This window comes from Bombina bombina, chromosome 5 (genome assembly GCF_027579735.1).
Source record: "Bombina bombina isolate aBomBom1 chromosome 5, aBomBom1.pri, whole genome shotgun sequence".
Taxonomy (NCBI): Eukaryota; Metazoa; Chordata; class Amphibia; order Anura; family Bombinatoridae; genus Bombina; species Bombina bombina.
In genome coordinates, this window is record NC_069503.1 from 405462081 (window position 1) to 405481337 (window position 19257).

At 40.6% G+C, this 19257-nt stretch overlaps 1 protein-coding gene across 1 annotated transcript in view; it reads right to left on the minus strand.

The window, feature by feature from the left end:
- The window catches only part of NEK10 (NIMA related kinase 10), a 1556164-nt gene that overhangs the window by 1463403 nt on the left and 73504 nt on the right, over positions 1-19257 (minus strand). The window contains exon 4 of the mRNA XM_053715742.1: positions 3474-3558. Within this exon, the coding sequence (XP_053571717.1) occupies positions 3474-3558 (85 nt within the window). The remainder of the gene's footprint in view (positions 1-3473; positions 3559-19257) is intronic.

A 19257-nucleotide genomic window follows, 5' to 3' on the forward strand; every position in this document is an offset into this window, starting at 1 on the left:
CAGAAGTCCTCATCGAAGCCGGCAGAAGTCTTCATCCAACCGGCAGAAGTCTTCATCCAAGCGGCAGAAGTCTTCATCCAGACAGCATCTTGTATCTTCATCCATCCCTCGTGGAGTGGGTCCATCTTCAAGACATCCGGCGCGGAGCATCCTCTTCTTACGATCGCCACTGGAAAATGAAGGTTCCCTTTAAGTGACGTCATCCAAGATGGAGTCCCTTACATTCCGATTGACTGATTGAATTCTATCAGCCAATAGGAATTAAAGTGGAAAAAATCCTATTGGCTGTTGCAATCAGCCAATAGGATTGAGCTTTAATCCTATTGGCTGATCCAATCAGCCAATACGATTGAGCTTACATTCTATTGGCTGATTGGAATAGCCAATAGAATGCAAGCTCAATCCTATTGGCTGATTGGATCAGCCAATAGGATGAAAGTTTAATCCTATTGACTGATTGCAACAGCGTAAAGAATGTTTCCCCCTTTAATTCCTGAATTTTATCAGCCAATCGGAATGTAAGGGACGCCATCTTGGATGACGTCACTTAAAGGGAACCTTCATTTTCCAGCGGCGATCGTAAGAAGAGGATGCACTGTGCCGGATATCTTGAAGATGGAGTGTATTGGTGCTGGCGAGTGCAGCACAGTTGACGACTTGATAAATAGGCCTCAAAGCCTTTTTGAAAAAGCAAAATCTTTAATATTCACAGGGCTATCATGTACATCAGATGTTGAAGGAACAACAGGCATTGTATTAGTACTGATGGATACATTCTCTGCATGCAAAAGCTTGTCATGACAACTGTTAAATACTACAGCTGGAGATATAATCTCCACAAACTTACAACAGATACACTTAGCTTTGGTAGAACTGTTATCAGGCAGCAGGATTCCAACAGTAGATTCTGAGACAGGATCAGATTGAGACATCTTGCAAATGTAAGAGAAAAAAACAACATATAAAGCAAAATTATCAATTTTCTTATGTGGCAGTTTCAGGAATGGGAAAAAATGCAAACAGCATAGCCCTCTGAGCATAGCCCTCTGAGGTTTAAATAATGAAATTATTTGGTGCCAAGAATGACGCACAATGCAAATTCTCGCACCAAGAATGACGCAATAAATATCAGCATTTTACAACCTTGGAAGCCTAATTTTGCCTGCAAAATTAATGAAAAAACAGTCCATTTTGAAAAAAAGACTATACCCCAGGTAAGAAAAAATTACTTCCTAATATGTTTCCCAATTTGAAATTGATAGTCTGCAAAAGGGAATATACATAAACCTGACTCATGGCAAATATAAGTACAATACATATATTTAAAACTTTATAGTAATGAAAACATACTTACTGAAAAACACCCATCCACAAATAGCAGATAGCCAAACCAGTACTGAAACAGTATCAGTAGAGGTAATGGAATATGAAAGTATATTGTCGATCTGAAAAGCGAGGTAGGAGATGAATATCTACGATCGATTACAGAGAACCTTTGAAAAGATTTCCTGTGAGGAAAACCATAGAATCAATAGTTGATACTCTCTTCACATCCCTCTGACAAACACTGTACTCTGAGTGGAATCGGGCTTCAAAATGCTGAGAAGCGCATATCACAGAAGAAAATCAAGCAAACTTACTTCACCACCTCCATAGGGAGGCAAAGTTTGTAAAACTGAATTGTGGGTGTGGTGAGGGGTGTATTTATAGGCATTTTGAGGTTTGGGAAACTTTGCCCCTCCTGGTAGGATTGTATATCCCATACGTCACTAGGTCATGGATTCTTGCCAATTACATGAAAGAAAAGGGGTGCTTTTATTTTGGGGTGTTTTTTTTTGTTTTTTATAGGGGTATTAGATTAGGTTTAATTTTTATTATTTTGGATAATTTCATTTATTATTTTTTGTAATCTTAGGGGCATATTTATGATTGTGAGAGCGGACATGATCCAATATAGGGGATCATGTTGGCTGCACATCGATAAATGCCCATAGCATACACTCTCTGCATTTATCATTGCCCCAGCAGTTCTTGTGAACTCCTGGTGCTATACCGCCCCCTGCAGATTTGCGGCCAATCGGCTCACCGGAAACACGGGGCATCAAGCTCCATATGGAGCTTGATAAATATGCCCCTTCTTAATTTTTTTGTTGTTGTTTATTTTTTCGTAGTGTTAGGATTTTTTAATATTGTAATTTAATTTTTTTAAAATTTTTTCAACCTTCAGTGGGAGGGGCGAAACGCGTCATGAACAGACACTGGTGACGTAATAGCCACGAGTAGGCAATTCATACCAACCGCTGAAATAATCTAAGGATCTCTCCAACGGTAAAGCAAGTGAAGACGCTAACCCACCCTCTACAACGGACTCTGGAGATCCGGGTATGTTCAAGGGAGCTGCGGCACTTCTAAGTGGTAAGCGCAGACAGATAAGAGGTGAGGTTAGGAGAGGAATAAGTCTTGCTTATCGCTACAATAACACATCGTAAAGAGATCAAGTATCCGGCACATTTGTTACTTATTGACTGTTTCAGCTACCTGACACACTGTATACACATTTGTGCTGAGTAGGATCACACTGTGAACTTTTCACGACAGTTACTTTACAGATGAAAAACAAGCAGCGACATTTACACATTTGTGGACTTTGAAGTTTTTAGCCTGAGCGTGTTTTCAACAATTGTGTGCCGGGCGAATTCAAAACCTGTGCATCTGTTGCAATTGAACTGCTACTAGGAGTTTGACTGTTATCAACACCAGAGTGTGCATAATGCACTAAGTGCCTGGCAACTTGGGATAACAATAAAGAACTCACATATCATCTTATTCTAACTCTGGGGCCCCGTTTGCGCAGTAACTCAGCAGTAACTGGTTACTTTAGATATTGTTACATACTGTGCTCTCTGGCTTTTATTGTCTGGCCTGTATTGGCTTTAGTATTTAGTACAGGATTAGCATACTACGGTATCATGTTTCAGGGGTTGATTAGTTTAGCCTCTCTATGCTTTTATATTTAATTGGTGTATTGTGTGTTGTTGGGATCTGGGTGGAGCATAGACGTCCTGAACTCAGTATGGATTTCTGTGTAATTTTTTTAGTAATAAAGCAATTAGAACACTGTGCAGCCTTGTTCCTTCTTTGATTGGATACATCAATATATTCAATCCTATGCTTTTATAACTATGGTTCATATATACCTATATATATATATATATATATATATATATATATATATATATATATACTGCATATATATATATATGTATATATATATATATATATATATATATATATATACACACACACTCACACATATATATATTTATATTTAAACATCCAATTATTTATTTCCTCACAGTTGTAGCAAAGGGTTATAAAATATGTTCACATAGGGTAACAAATCAGTTTTGAACATTCTTCTTTATATGAATAGAGAAAGATTGCACTGCCTTAAATATATTTTATGAGCATACCTGATAAAATGGATCACGCATTAATAACCTAAGGCAAATTAATACTCGAAGTAAATGAAGTGATGATGCTCTGTCAACCCATTCTCTGTAAACAAAAAATTATGTTACATATTTTATAAGCAAAAAAAAATGTATTAAAAAAAAACAAAAAAACATTTCCAACTATGCAATTGTATTACAAACATTTTGTATCTGGGTTGATCATTGCAGAAATCCTTTACTAATACATCCTTTCTTTAGTGAAATACTGTGCATATTCTGACATTCCTAACTGTGGTTTTGAATAAATGTATTCAATAAAATCTTGAATTATTCATTGTACCGCAAAAGTTTTCTAGGCTGTATATTGCTACAACCAGCTACTCGTCTGATTTACAGTGGAATTTCACACGTGTAGGATGTAACACTGTATAAGTCTGTAGTTATACATGATTGGCCTAGGTATTAAGCTAGTGTGCTAAAAAATATTTTGCATATTCAATCTGAAATGAAATATTTACTAGCACATACACACTAAAAGAATTCTTAGAATATTAACACTCAGCAAATAAAATGTAATTACATTTCTATTTCATCATAAAAACATAATTTATGCTATAAATTCCTTTCCTTCCGGATAGGGAGAGTCAACGACTTCATTCCTTACTGTTGGGAAATACAACACCTGGCCAAAAGGAGGAGGCAAAGACACCCCAGCCAAAGGCTTAAATATCCCTCCCACTTCCTCATTACCCCAGTCATTCTGCAGAGGGAACAAGGAAAAGTAGGAGAAATATCAGGGTATAAATGGTGCCACAAGAATAAGATAAATAATAGGGGGCCGCCCTTAGACAAGAAAAAACGGGTTTGGGCCGTGGACTCTCCCTATCCAGAAGAAAAGGAATTAATCTGGTAAGCATAAAATATGTTTTTCTTCCTAAGATAGGGAGAGTCCACGGCTTCATACCTTACTGTTGGGAAAACTATACCTAAGCTCCAGATGACACTGAATGAATAATGGGAGGGAACAAAAAGAAAGAGGTGGACCCTATTCTGAGGGAACCACAGCCTGCAAAACTTTTCTCCTGAAAGCTGCTTCAGCCGAAGCAAAAACATCAAACTTGTACAATTTTGAAAAAGTATATAAGGAGGACCAGGTTCTGATCCATAGAGGTCTCGTTCTTAAAGGCCCAAGAGGAAGCCACTACACTAGTGGAATGAGCCCTTATCCTCTCAGGAGGATGATGTCCCGCTGTCTCATAAGCTAAGCAGATGACACGCCTTAACCAAAAAGATAGGGAAGTCGAAGTAGCCTTCTGCCCCTTAAACTTCCCAGAATAGACAACAAACAAAGAGGAAGATTGTCTAAACTCCTTAGTAGCCTGAAGAAAGAACATCAAGGCGCGAACCACATCGAAATGGTGAAGTAAACATTCCTTCGATGAAGAAGGATTAGGATACAAGGAAGGAACCACAATCTCCTGACTGATGTTGCAATCTGACACAACCTTAGGAAGAAAACCTAATTTAGCACGAAAACTGCCTTATCTGCATGAAAAATCAGATAAGGGAACTCACATCTCAAAGCAGAGATCTCAGATCCTGGAGAAAAGATAAGGTCCTGGCAACCTTAACTCTGTGCCAGGAAAAAACACGCTCTTCACACCAGAATAAGTAGTTCCTCCACCCTTTGTTCGGGCTTGGAGGAGGATTGTTGTCGTTGGGATTTGTCAGAACGAAAGGAACGAAAATTAGAAGATTGTCGTCCCTTAGATTTGTTCTTCCTATCTTGCGGTAGGAAGGCACCCCAATCCAGTTGAGAGTTTGGGACTGGGAATAACTTTTTTTTTAAAGTAGACGAGGGGGAAAAGGAAGATCCAATTCTCTCCCATTCGTTGTTAAAAATGATCACCAATTTAACCGACACAGGAAAAGTCAACAGAACTTTCCTGTCGCCAGAAACTCTGTCTAATTTAGGTATCATAGGTTCTTCAAGCAGCATGGCCTCTGGAACCACTAACGTAGACAGAACGTAGAGCTTAATTTTAAATCTAAAGGACGGTTCCTCCGCAGCAGGAGGCTTAGATGCTAAGGACTCCAACCCCGAAAGTTCACCCTCTGAAGCAACAGTGGTTAACTCATCATCGGATAACTGGGACATAATAGCTAAATCTGATAAATATTTAGATAACTCCGGGTCAGGTGAGCTATGTTTAACCTTTCTCTTGCGTTTGTTAGAGCGAGATAATGCACTGAGGGCCGCAGGTACCGCCGTTTGTAACTGCGAGGCAAAGTCTGCAGGAAGAAGGCCCCCCTCCGGATGGAGGATTATATGTGCTACGGGGAACTGCATGTGGAGTGGATAATGTAGCAAGGGTAGTAATCTCACGGGATGCCAAGTCCTGAGAGGTAGACGGATCAGAGGGAATAATAGCCTTAGCAGGCTTATCTCCCTTCTTAGACTTTTTACCGGTGTTAAGGCATGTGGAACATAATTGAGTGGGCGGGAAAACCATGGCCTCCTCACAATATAAATAGGTATGATTTAGTACAGAAGAAGTACCTTCTAACATGTCAGAGTCCTCCATAGCTCAGGTTATACCCACAGAAGGACACAAATAAAAACTTTTTTTTTTGTTTTGTTTTTTATATACTCCCAATGGCTGGGACATTCACCACCTCCTAGACCCAGACAGTTAAGAGAGGAAACGCTCTCTCAGGTTGAAGTCTCAGCCGGAATGGAGGAAATGAACATAGACCACACGCTATGAAAAGTACAGCAAGTTATTAGGAGGTGTGCAACACTTTCAAAAAAGAAAGTGAAACAGTTTGTTTCAGCCAAAAACACACAGTCTATGAGCCCAGAAAATAAAATCGCACAAAGCAGCATGTAAATAATTAATACACTGATTAATTAACCACAACTGTTCAATTAATCCCCCTCAGAGGATATTAACCATGGATACTATCAAGGTATAAAGGAGCCACACTGTGACCCTGTTATAGCATTTTATGTCTAAAAAATTTAAACGATCTTACCTCCAGGATCCATGCCTGTGGAACAGTGCACAGCCTCTCAAGTGTGACAGTCTTATAGCCGAGCTCCTGACATGGACTTGAGTGAGAGAAAGCAGGCAATGAAACTCGTCAACACTGATTGCTTAGAAGCTGCTAGCGGTAGTCTGGATGGTTTTGCAGGAAAACTTTCCCTGCATCTCCCGACTCGAACTTTCATCAATACTCTCACTGAGAGGTTAACATGACTACTTAAAACTCCAGTCCTATCTCGAAGGGCAGATAACCTTTTTTCAGGACTCTCCGAATCTTCTGACACTTTTCTGACACCTCCTATCGTGACGAAAGGCAAAGAATGACTGGGGTAATGAGGATATTCAAGCCTTTGGCTGGGGTGTCTTTGCCTCCTTCTGGTGGCCAGGTGTTGTATTTCCCAACAGTAAGGAATGAAGCCGTGGACTCTCCCTATCTTAGGAAGGAAATTATTTAGTTCCAAGAAGCTTAACTTGCCAAAGAATTGTATATACAACTAAAGTTATAGTTTAATATGCGTAAAATATGGGCTGAGCTGTCAATATCAGTAGAAAATAAGTCCAATCCCTTAAGGAAAAAAAATAATCCATATATTTTAATCAATTGGACTGCAAGGCAATGCAATCACATACATTGAAGTGTATAAACTTGGTAGATTGATTAAAATAAAATACCATTTAACAAATTTTAAAAATACCAAAATTAAAAACTTGATTTAACAAGATTTTTTTTAAATACAGCTATACTATCTTTTAATAGTGGTGGGTCAGCCATTACACTTAAAATGCATTTTTACAATATGGTAGCTAATATAAAAGATTTACTGATTATCATTTTTCTGTGAATAATGAGACATGGGGGCCGATTTATCATGGCTCGAATGGAGCCAAATACCCCTGTTTCAGTGAGAGTCTTTAGGCTCGCCGGAATCAGGAGTTAAGAAGCAGCGGTCTCTGCTCCTTAACTCGTAAGGCGCCTCCGAGACTGCGGGCATCAATCCACCCAATCACATATGATCGGGTTGATGGGCACCCCCTGCTAGCGGCCGATTGTCTGTGAATCTGCAGGGGGCGGCATTGCACAAGCAGTTCACCAGAACTGCTTTTGCAATGTTAAATGCCGACAGCGTATTTAACATTAATCTCATTTATAAATTATTCTCATTTATATCTGAGCTGCCGGTGAATTTTAGATTCATATCATTTAGATTTAGATCTTCCATGAACTCAATGAATCTCCACCCCAAATGATCAGGACATCATTTATGTATCTTTTCCACAATACAAGATGTTTATTCCTAAAATTATCATTTTCATAGATCACTTTTTCCTCCAGGCACCCTACATACAAATTTGCAAAGTTGGGGGCAAATTTTGTCCCCATGGCGGTGCCTTTCTTTTATATATATATATATATATATATATATATATATATATATATATATATATATATATATATATATATATATTCATTGGAACTCTGCAGTTAAGTAGATGAAAAACATGTAAAATCATAATTATGCAATATTCATATTTAATAAAGTGTTATACTTTGTATTTACTATAAATATTTCAAAATCTAATGTTCTGCAATATGTTCTAAGTATTTGTAAATACATATTCATAAATATATATATATATCTGTATAGATCTATACCTATATATAATCATGTATTTATATATATATATATATATATAGTACAAGGATGAGCACTCTCACTTTAAACTTCAGCAGCCAGGGTGCTAGTGGGTAGTAGGTCTGAGGAAGGGGATACTCTGTCTCCGAAACGTCACATTAAATGTTTGGTGTTTAAAAAGTCCAGTGAGTGCAAGTTTTTGCTATAATTATATATATATATATATATATATATATATATATATATATATATATATACATATACAGGGAGTGCAGAATTATTAGGCAAGTTGTATTTTTGAGGATTAATTTTATTATTAAACAACAACCATGTTCTCAATGAACCCAAAAAACTCATTAATATCAAAGCTGAATATTTTTGGAAGTAGTTTTTAGTTTGTTTTTAGTTTTAGCTATTTTAGGGGGATATCTGTGTGTGCAGGTGACTATTACTGTGCATAATTATTAGGCAACTTAACAAAAAACAAATATATACCCATTTCAATTATTTATTTTTACCAGTGAAACCAATATAACATCTCAACATTCACAAATATACATTTCTGACATTCAAAAACAAAACAAAAACAAATCAGTGACCAATATAGCCACCTTTCTTTGCAAGGACACTCAAAAGCCTGCCATCCATGGATTCTGCCAGTGTTTTGATCTGTTCACCATCAACATTGCGTGCAGCAGCAACCACAGCCTCCCAGACACTGTTCAGAGAGGTGTACTGTTTTCCCTCCTTGTAAATCTCACATTTGATGATGGACCACAGGTTCTCAATGGGGTTCAGATCAGGTGAACAAGGAGGCCATGTCATTAGATTTTCTTCTTTTATACCCTTTCTTGCCAGCCACGCTGTGGAGTACTTGGACGCGTGTGATGGAGCATTGTCCTGCATGAAAATCATGTTTTTCTTGAAGGATGCAGACTTCTTCCTGTACCACTGCTTGAAGAAGGTGTCTTCCAGAAACTGGCAGTAGGACTGGGAGTTGAGCTTGACTCCATCCTCAACCTGAAAAGGCCCCACAAGCTCATCTTTGATGATACCAGCCCAAACCAGTACTCCACCTCCACCTTGCTGGCATCTGAGTCGGACTGGAGCTCTCTGCCCTTTACCAATCCAGCCACGGGCCCATCCTTCTGGCCCATCAAGACTCACTCTCATTTCATCAGTCCATAAAACCTTAGAAAAATCAGTCTTGAGATATTTCTTGGCCCAGTCTTGACGTTTCAGCTTGTGTGTCTTGTTCAGTGGTGGTCGTCTTTCAGCCTTTCTTACCTTGGCCATGTCTCTGAGCATTGCACACCTTGTGCTTTTGGGCACTCCAGTGATGTTGCAGCTCTGAAATATGGCCAAACTGGTGGCAAGTGGCATCTTGGCAGCTGCACGCTTGACCTTTCTCAGTTCATGGGCAGTTATTTTGCGCCTTGGTTTTTCCACACGCTTCTTGCGACCCTGTTGACTATTTTGAATGAAACGCTTGATTGTTCGATGATCACGCTTCAGAAGCTTTGCAATTTTAAGAGTGCTGCATCCCTCTGCAAGATATCTCACTATTTTTTTACTTTTCTGAGCCTGTCAAGTCCTTCTTTTGACCCATTTTGCCAAAGGAAAGGAAGTTGCCTAATAATTATGCACACCTGATATAGGGTGTTGATGTCATTAGACCACACCCCTTCTCATTACAGAGATGCGCATCACCTAATATGCTTAATTGGTAGTAGGCTTTCGAGCCTATACAGCTTGGAGTAAGACAACATGCATAAAGAGGATGATGTGGTCAAAATACTCATTTGCCTAATAATTCTGCACTCCCTGTATATATATATATATATATATATATATATATATATATATATATATATATATATATATATATATATATATATATATAAAGCCAATAGTGTGTATGCACTCCCACTATCCTGCCAGGGTGCTATGTGGGTAATATAAAGTTTGTGAAAGTAACCCAACAATAGTGATACGCCCAGCCGATAAGGGTGGGGCGGTCGTGGTGATGGATCTAGCCGATTATAAACTGGAGATTGAACGCCAATTGAATGATGAGAGAACATACCAGAGGTTGGAGGCGGATCCTACAATGGCGCTTAAATGAGAGATTGATGGCAGGATCAGCATATGGAAGCAAGAGGGACTCATTACTGAACAAGAAGCCAGGTTTTTACAGAAGGATTTTCCCATCATTCCGATTATGTATATATTGCCAAAAATACATAAGGACCAAAAACAACCTCCAGGCCAGCCGACTGTATCAGCCCGAGGATCCCTTCTTCAACCGTTGGCCATTTATGTTGACCATTTTCTCCAACCATTGGTGAGAAGAATGAGATCATATGTACAAGATTCAACATCTTTTATACAGAACATCACAAGTCTGAAAGACATCTCTGAGACTGATCTTCTTGTCACCATGGACGTCTCTAGTCTTTACACTGTAATCCCACAGGCAGCAGGGATTGCAGCGGTAGCTAATGTCTTGAGACTTACACCTTATGTTGGTCCTCCAGAACACGTCTTGATTGAGCTTCTTACCATGTGTCTGGAACGCAATTATTTTTACTTTGATGGAAAAAAAATTCTTCAAACTGCAGGAACAGCGATGGGGTCGAATGTGGCCCCATCGCTGGCAAATCTATACATGGTAGAGTACAAGACAAATTGGATGAAGGTGTTTGAGAATACGTCAATAAAATTTTATTGTCGTTATATCGATGACCTGTTTCTGGTGTGGCAGGGTGATCAACGGAAATTTGATGAATGGGTTCAGACACTTAACAAACTCGACAGTACCATCAGGTTTCAATCTGTGTCCAATAGTGAAACCGTGGACTACCTGGATGTTAGAATATTTAAATCCTCTGGCAACATTGGCACCACGTTGTTCCGGAAAGAAACCAATAGAAACACGATACTACACGCAAGAAGTTGCCATCAGCCATCTCTTATCAGGAACATACCTAAGGCCCAATTCCAAAGGGTGATACGTAACAACACTGACCCTGAACGTTGTAGTGTACAACTGGCGGAAATGATTGACAGATTCGCCCAGAGGGGGTATAACAGGAAGGAGCTGATAAAAACGTGTAATCAGGTAGTCCTGGGGACTGGGAACAACAATTCTGAGGGGGAAAACAAGAAACAACTTACCTTTGTAACTACATATTCCCCTGATCAATATCTGATTTCTAAAGCAGTGAAAGAGGAGTGGAAACTGATTGCAACTGATGCAGCCTTGCCATTTGTACATTGGCAGGCACCACGCCTGGCATATCGCAGAGGGAGAAGCCTAAGGGATTCACTCATGAAGACTGACATCTCACCTATACCTGATAAGCGAACATGGCTGAAGAAAAAGAATGGGTGTTTCAGATGTCTTAGTTGCGTCACATGCAATAGTATGCATGCAGGAAATTCCTTCCAACATCCCGAGAAGAAGAGGAAATATAGGATTAACTATTTCTTAACATGCACCACCACCTCCTCAATTGCCCATGTGGTATGTTCTACATTGGTAAAACTACGGACGATGCCTGGACTAGGATGGTGAACCACCGGTCGAGCATTAGATCAGCTGTGAAGAATGGCAAGGCTGACCAACCGGTGGCTCGACATTTCCTTGAGAAGAACCATACCGTGACCGACATGAGATTCCGTTTGATTGACCATGTGCCAAGTATGAAGAGAGGAGGAAACAGAGCCAAGATACTATTACAGAAGGAGACCCGTTGGATCCATGAATTGGAAACACTGACCCCAAGAGGCCTTAATACCCACACAGGGTGGCAAGCATACTTTAGCTGAGTTTGACTTTTATTGTGATTGCAGCTGACCATTACTCCATGGAGAGTCCACTAGATTAAATTTTTGATGAGAGTACATAATCTTGTTAAATAGGGGGCTTGTCCTCTCTCTCTCTCCCCCCCCCCCTTTCCTCTTCTCCTTCTTTTTTCTCTCTTTTTCTTTTTCTTCTCTTTCTCTCGTTTTTTCCTTTTCCCTTTTTTTCTTTCTTTTTTCCTTTTGTTTTTTCTTCTCTCTTTTCTCCTCCCTCCTTTTCTGCTTCCCCTTCCCTTTCCTTCTTTACCCCTTCCTGTTCTTCCTCCCTCCCTTCCTCTTCTTCTACCCCCTTCCCTTTTTTTCCCTTCCTCCCCGTTCCCCTCTCTTTCCCCTTTTTTCCTTCCCCCCCCTTTTTCCCTTCCCCCTTCTTCTCCTCCCTCCCCCCCCTTTTTTCCCTCCTCCCCTCCCCCTTCCTTCTAACCAACCCTTTCCCACCCCCCCCTCTCTTCTCTGGTTCTGGTTTTCTATAGTGTGTATATTACCAGGGAGGCTCTGTTTTATTTATGAGCCGGTAATTATATCTGCCAGGAGTTACATTATGGTGTTGTTTTTAATAGTTTTTAAGGTACACATAAACTGTTTAGGCGAGACACTTGTGCACTTCATACACTTTATTTATTGTCTAGCTTCATTTATGCCCTTGTCCTCTTGTTTCTGACACCCCTGTGTCTTAGTGGGGACTCCTCTTGTTTCTCACATTTTTTATTATTTTTTATTTATATTTTTTTATTATTTGAAGTATGTTTTTTCATTCACATTGGTGGCATGCCATTACTATGTATATATGGATTTTCTTCCATTTTTTTTTTATTTTATGTTTTGCCCCTGATGGAGTCATAATATTGCCCATCGATATTTGTGTCTTTTCTGGTATCCAGTATTGGATTGTCTTCTTATATTTTTTGAGTAAGAAGATTCGACAGGGCTTGAGGAATAATATACACTTTAGAGGTGGTTGATTTGTTCTAGGTATGTATGTATATATTTTTTCTAGTTTTGTATGTATATATTTTTTAAGGTATTCTTTTTGTACTTTTAGAGCTTCCTATGTGGAGCTCGTTGTACACTTTGGGGCTCCTGAGTGGTTAGGGTTGTTAACTCTTGAAATATCAGATAGGTACGTTTCACTGAAGGTAGTTTATTTATTACTTAGGATCTGTGAGAGATGTTACACGCCAGGTGGTGGCGTGGGTGAGGACCAATGGGGTAATAGCAGTGCTGACAATGGGGCGGTGTTGTGATTCCCTGCCTTTGATTTTATTATTTTTTATGCTTTTATTTTTCTATGCCCTGGTTTCTGTCGTTGCTAATGGCAACCTAAGAGTTTGTTTTGTTCAGGAGGAGTTACGCCCACAGGGGGCATGTATTTGAATCCCCGTTTCTTATTTTAACCGATTCAGACCGCTGATATTGAGGCACGCCTTTGTTTTTTCGTGACTATGGTAACATGGCGATCTGACCAATAAAAGGCGTGGGGGCGTGTTGTAGAGCAACAACTTAGGATGGGTTTACTACGAGGGCTTTTGGCAACAATCTATTTGATTTGATGAATGGTGATGTCTAATATGATTGGAATGATTGCTGCTTACTAATAGTAACCACAGAGTTTCTGCCTATTTGAACTTTGATTTGATTGATATGAGGGGTGTATCCCTCGGTGTTGTTAGTATTCCTTGGTGACGTGAGAGAGATGGAGGAGAGTCCATTTTTGACATGGGGGTGCAAGGGGGAATACGAACCTTATTGGGATTTGAATGAGTACAAGAGGCATTATTTGTGTTATATTCACACATGTTTTATATATTTATATCACACTTTGTATTAACTATCAATAATGTTGCAACAACTGCTTATATTTTTTCACTATGAATTTATAAATACATTTATTTTGAAAACACAAGTATAAATTATTGGTTTTTGAGTTTTGCACATGGTTTCCAGTGATTGGTACTATTGCTGGGGGTGGATTCTGTATGCCTTTATAAGTCTGTTTGTTTGGAGTTTTCACTTGTCAGAGGAAGGGACGTGTCAAGTCCCGAAACGTCACATCAAATAAATTTTGTTATCACTTTTGAAGTCTGAAGTCCAGTGAGTGCTTTACGTTTTATATATCTCTTATATATATATATATATATATATATATATATATATATATATATATATATATATATATAGTACAAGGATGAGCACTCTCACTTCAAACTTCAGCAGCCAGGGTGCTAGTGGGTAGTAGGTCTGAGGAAGGGGATACTCTGTCTCCGAAACATCACATTAAATGTTTGGTGTTTAAAAAGTCCAGTGAGTGCTATAATTATATATATATATATAAAGCCAATAGTGTGTATGCACTCCCACTATCCTTAGACAACTGCCAGGGTGCTATGTGGGTAATATAAAGTTTGTGAAAGTAGCACTCACTGGTCTGGCAACATCTGTGACAACAAGAAAAACTTTTATTCAAGTGTTACGTTTCGGGACAGAACCAGTCCCTTCCTCTGACAAACAAACAGTGCAAACATACAGCCTTTTAACAGGCACCTGGAAACACTCCCCTAAGAGAACAGTCAATCCTGACCGTTCATAAAACACCCCCCAGTAAGTAACCAATGTAAACATCACAATGTGAATGACATAAATTAACCATGTGAAATATAGTTTAAAACATTGTGAAACTAAATATCAGACTGATACCACAACGACACTCTAAGTGGAGTGATCAGTGCCAATCATGCTCATCAAAACAACAGCAACCTACATGTGTATAAACATAAATAGAACAAGTATAAATAAATAGAACAAATGTGTATCTCGTTACACAACCAATCGTCTGGAGGCCAATCATCTACAAGCGTGTGCGTGTCAGTAAGATCTACCACGCCCAATATGTTGGTAACCAAGGCCTGTAACTAGGGACTCATCACATACAGATGTATGGAAAAAGGGATCAAATCAGCAAACGATCTAAGTCACGCTGTCAGTCCGCAAAGATACATCCCTTCATATAGTGCAATGCCTCATCAACACCTAAGTTCTTAGAAGCTTGGATGCCCCTAACACCGTATGAGTGAAGAGCAGAATAGAAGGCGGGACAGGACGAAGTATTCACACCCTGTTACGCCATTGGGCACTGACCATAATGTGGGCATGGACATCGTGTATGTAAACACCACTTTTTTGAGAACATGTAAAATACAAACTGATCCCATCTCAAACAGCCTATGCCCACAGATACTAGCCAGTTGGGATGGGAGCAGAGCCATCAACAAAATTACAGTAATTCATCACTGCGCCCCAGTACCCGAGGGCTCATATCAAAATTAAATAACAAACAAGGCGGTGGATCAAAATAGAAAAAATAATCATACTACGCTTCAAAACATCACTCTAAATAAAACCCCATAAACTGAAACACTCCCATAGGCACTGTGTAAAACAGAATTTATGCTTACCTGATAAATTACTTTCTCCAACGGTGTGTCCGGTCCACGGCGTCATCCTTACTTGTGGGAATATCTCTTCCCCAACAGGAAATGGCAAAGAGTCCCAGCAAAGCTGGCCATATAGTCCCTCCTAGGCTCCGCCCACCACAGTCATTCGACCGACGGACAGGAGGAAAAATATAGGAGAAACCATATGGTACCGTGGTGACTGTAGTTAGAGAAAATAATTCATCAGACCTGATTAAAAAACCAGGGCGGGCCGTGGACCGGACACACCGTTGGAGAAAGTAATTTATCAGGTAAGCATAAATTCTGTTTTCTCCAACATTGGTGTGTCCGGTCCACGGCGTCATCCTTACTTGTGGGAACCAATACCAAAGCTTTAGGACACGGATGAAGGGAGGGAGCAAATCAGGTTACCTAAACGGAAGGCACCACAGCTTGCAAAACCTTTCTCCCAAAAATAGCCTCCGAAGAAGCAAAAGTATCAAATTTGTAAAATTTGGCAAAAGTGTGCAGTGAAGACCAAGTCGCTGCCTTACATATCTGGTCAACAGAAGCCTCGTTCTTGAAGGCCCATGTGGAAGCCACAGCCCTAGTGGAGTGAGCTGTGATTCTTTCAAGAGGCTGCCGTCCGGCAGTCTCATAAGCCAATCGGATGATGCTTTTAAGCCAAAAGGAAAGAGAGGTAGAAGTCGCTTTTTGACCTCTCCTTTTACCAGAATAGACAACAAACAAAGAAGATGTTTGTCTGAAATCTTTTGTAGCCTCTAAATAGAATTTTAGAGCACGGACTACGTCCAAATTGTGTAACAAACGTTCCTTCTTTGAAACTGGATTCGGACATAAAGAAGGTACAACTATCTCCTGGTTAATATTCTTGTTAGAAACAACCTTTGGAAGAAAACCAGGCTTAGTACGCAAAACCACCTTATCTGCATGGAACACCAGATAGGGCGGAGAACATTGCAAAGCAGATAACTCTGAAACTCTTCTAGCAGAAGAAATAGCAACCAAAAACAAAACTTTCCAAGATAGTAACTTAATATCTATGGAATGTAAAGGTTCAAATGGAACCCCTTGAAGAACTGAAAGAACTAGATTTAGACTCCAGGGAGGAGTCAAAGGTCTGTAAACAGGCTTGATCCTAACCAGAGCCTGAACAAATGCTTGAACATCTGGCACAGCTGCCAGTCTTTTGTGTAGTAAGACAGATAAAGCAGAGATCTGTCCCTTTAGAGAACTTGCAGATAATCCTTTCTCCAAACCTTCTTGTAGAAAGGAGAGAATCTTAGGAATTTTTATCTTATTCCATGGGAATCCTTTGGATTCACACCAACAGATATATCTTTTCCATATTTTATGGTAAATCTTTCTAGTTACCGGTTTTCTGGCCTGAACCAGAGTATCTATCACAGAATCTGAAAACCCACGCTTCGATAGAATCAAGCGTTCAATCTCCAAGCCGTCAGCTGGAGGGAGACCAGATTTGGATGTTCGAATGGACCCTGAACAAGAAGGTCCTGTCTCAAAGGTAGCTTCCATGGTGGAACCGATGACATATTCACCAGGTCTGCATACCAAGTCCTGTGTGGCCACGCAGGAGCTATCAAGATCACCGAGGCCCTCTCCTGTTTGATCCTGGCTACCAGCCTGGGAATGAGAGGAAACGGTGGAAATACATAAGCTAGGTTGAAGGTCCAAGGTGCTACTAGTGCATCGAGTCGCCTTGGGATCCCTGGATCTGGACCCGTAGCAAGGAACCTTGAAGTTCTGACGAGACGCCATCAGATCCATGTCTGGAATGCCCCATAATTGAGTTAGTTGGGCAAAGATCTCCGGGTGGAGTTCCCACTCCCCCGGATGGAATGTCTGACGAATCAGATAATCCGCTTCCCAGTTTTCCACACCTGGGATGTGGATCGCAGATAGGTGGCAGGAGTGATCCTCCGCCCATTGAATTATTTTGGTCACTTCTTTCATCGCCAGGGAACTCCTTGTTCCCCCCTGATGATTGATATACGCAACGGTCGTCATGTTGTCTGATTGGAATCTTATGAATCTGGCCTTTGCAAGCTGAGGCCAAGCCCTGAGAGCATTGAAGATCGCTCTTAGTTCCAGAATGTTTATCGGGAGAAGAGACTCTTCCCGAGACCATAGTCCCTGAGCTTTCAGGGATTCCCAGACCGCGCCCCAGCCCACTAGACTGGCGTCGGTCGTGACAATGACCCACTCTGGTCTGCGGAAGCTCATTCCCTGGGATAGATGGTCCAGGGTCAGCCACCAACGAAGTGAATCTCTGGTCTTCTGATCTACTTGAATCACTGGAGACAAGTCTGTATAGTCCCCATTCCACTGTTTGAGCATGCACAGTTGTAATGGCCTTAGATGAATTCGTGCAAAAGGAACTATGTCCATTGCTGCAACCATCAACCCTACTACTTCCATGCACTGCGCTTGACAAGTGCTTAGAAGTTTTGACTTTCTGACCTCTGTCAGAAAAATCCTCATTTCTAAGGAATCTATTATTGTTCCCAAGAAGGGAACTCTTGTTGACGGAGACAGAGAACTTTTTTCTATGTCCACCTTCCATCCGTGTGATCTGAGAAAGGCCAGAACGATGTCTGTATGAGCCTTTGCTTTTGACAGGGACGACGCTTGTATTAGAATGTCGTCCAAGTAAGGTACTACTGCAATGCCCCTCGGTCTTAGAACCGCTAGAAGGGACCCGAGTACCTTTGTGAAAATCCTTGGAGCAGTGGCTAACCCGAATGGGAGGGCCACAAACTGGTAATGTTTGTCCAGAAAGGCGAACCTTAGGAACTGATGATGTTCTTTGTGGATAGGAATATGTAGGTACGCATCCTTTAGATCCACGGTAGTCATAAATTGACCTTCCTGGATAGTGGGTAGAATCGTTCGAATGGTTTCCATCTTGAACGATGGTACCCTGAGAAATTTGTTTAGGATCTTCAAATCCAAAATTGGTCTGAAAGTTCCCTCTTTTTTGGGAACTACGAACAGATTGGAATAAAATCCCATTCCTTGTTCCTTTATTGGAACTGGGTGTATCACTCCCATCTTTAACAGGTCTTCTACACAATGTAAGAACGCCTGTCTCTTTATTTGGTTTAAGGATAAGTGAGACATGTGGAACCTTCCCCTTGGGGGTAGTTCCCTGAATTCCAGAAGATAACCCTGAGAAACTATTTCTAGCGCCCAGGGATCCTGAACATCTCTTGCCCAAGCCTGAGCAAAGAGAGAGAGTCTGCCCCCTACTAGATCCGGTCCCGGATCGGGGGCTACTCCTTCATGCTGTTTTGTTAGCAGCAGCAGGCTTCTTGGCCTGCTTACCCTTGTTCCAGCCTTGCATCGGTTTCCAGGCTGGTTTGGGTTGTGAGGCATTACCCTCTTGCTTAGAGGATGCAGAATTAGAGGCCGGTCCGTTCCTGAAATTGCGAAAGGAACGAAAATTAGACTTATTCTTGGCCTTGAAAGGCCTATCTTGTGGAAGGGCGTGGCCCTTTCCCCCAGTGATGTCTGAGATAATCTCTTTCAATTCTGGTCCAAATAGAGTTTTACCTTTGAAAGGGATGTTAAGCAATTTTGTCTTGGATGACACATCCGCTGACCAAGACTTTAGCCAAAGCGCTCTGCGCGCCACGATTGCAAACCCTGAATTTTTCGCCGCTAATCTAGCTAATTGCGGCATCTAAAATAAAAGAGTTAGCCAACTTAAGTGCGTAAACTCTGTCCATAACCTCCTCATATGGAGTCTCTCTACTGAGCGACTTTTCTAGTTCCTCGAACCAGAACC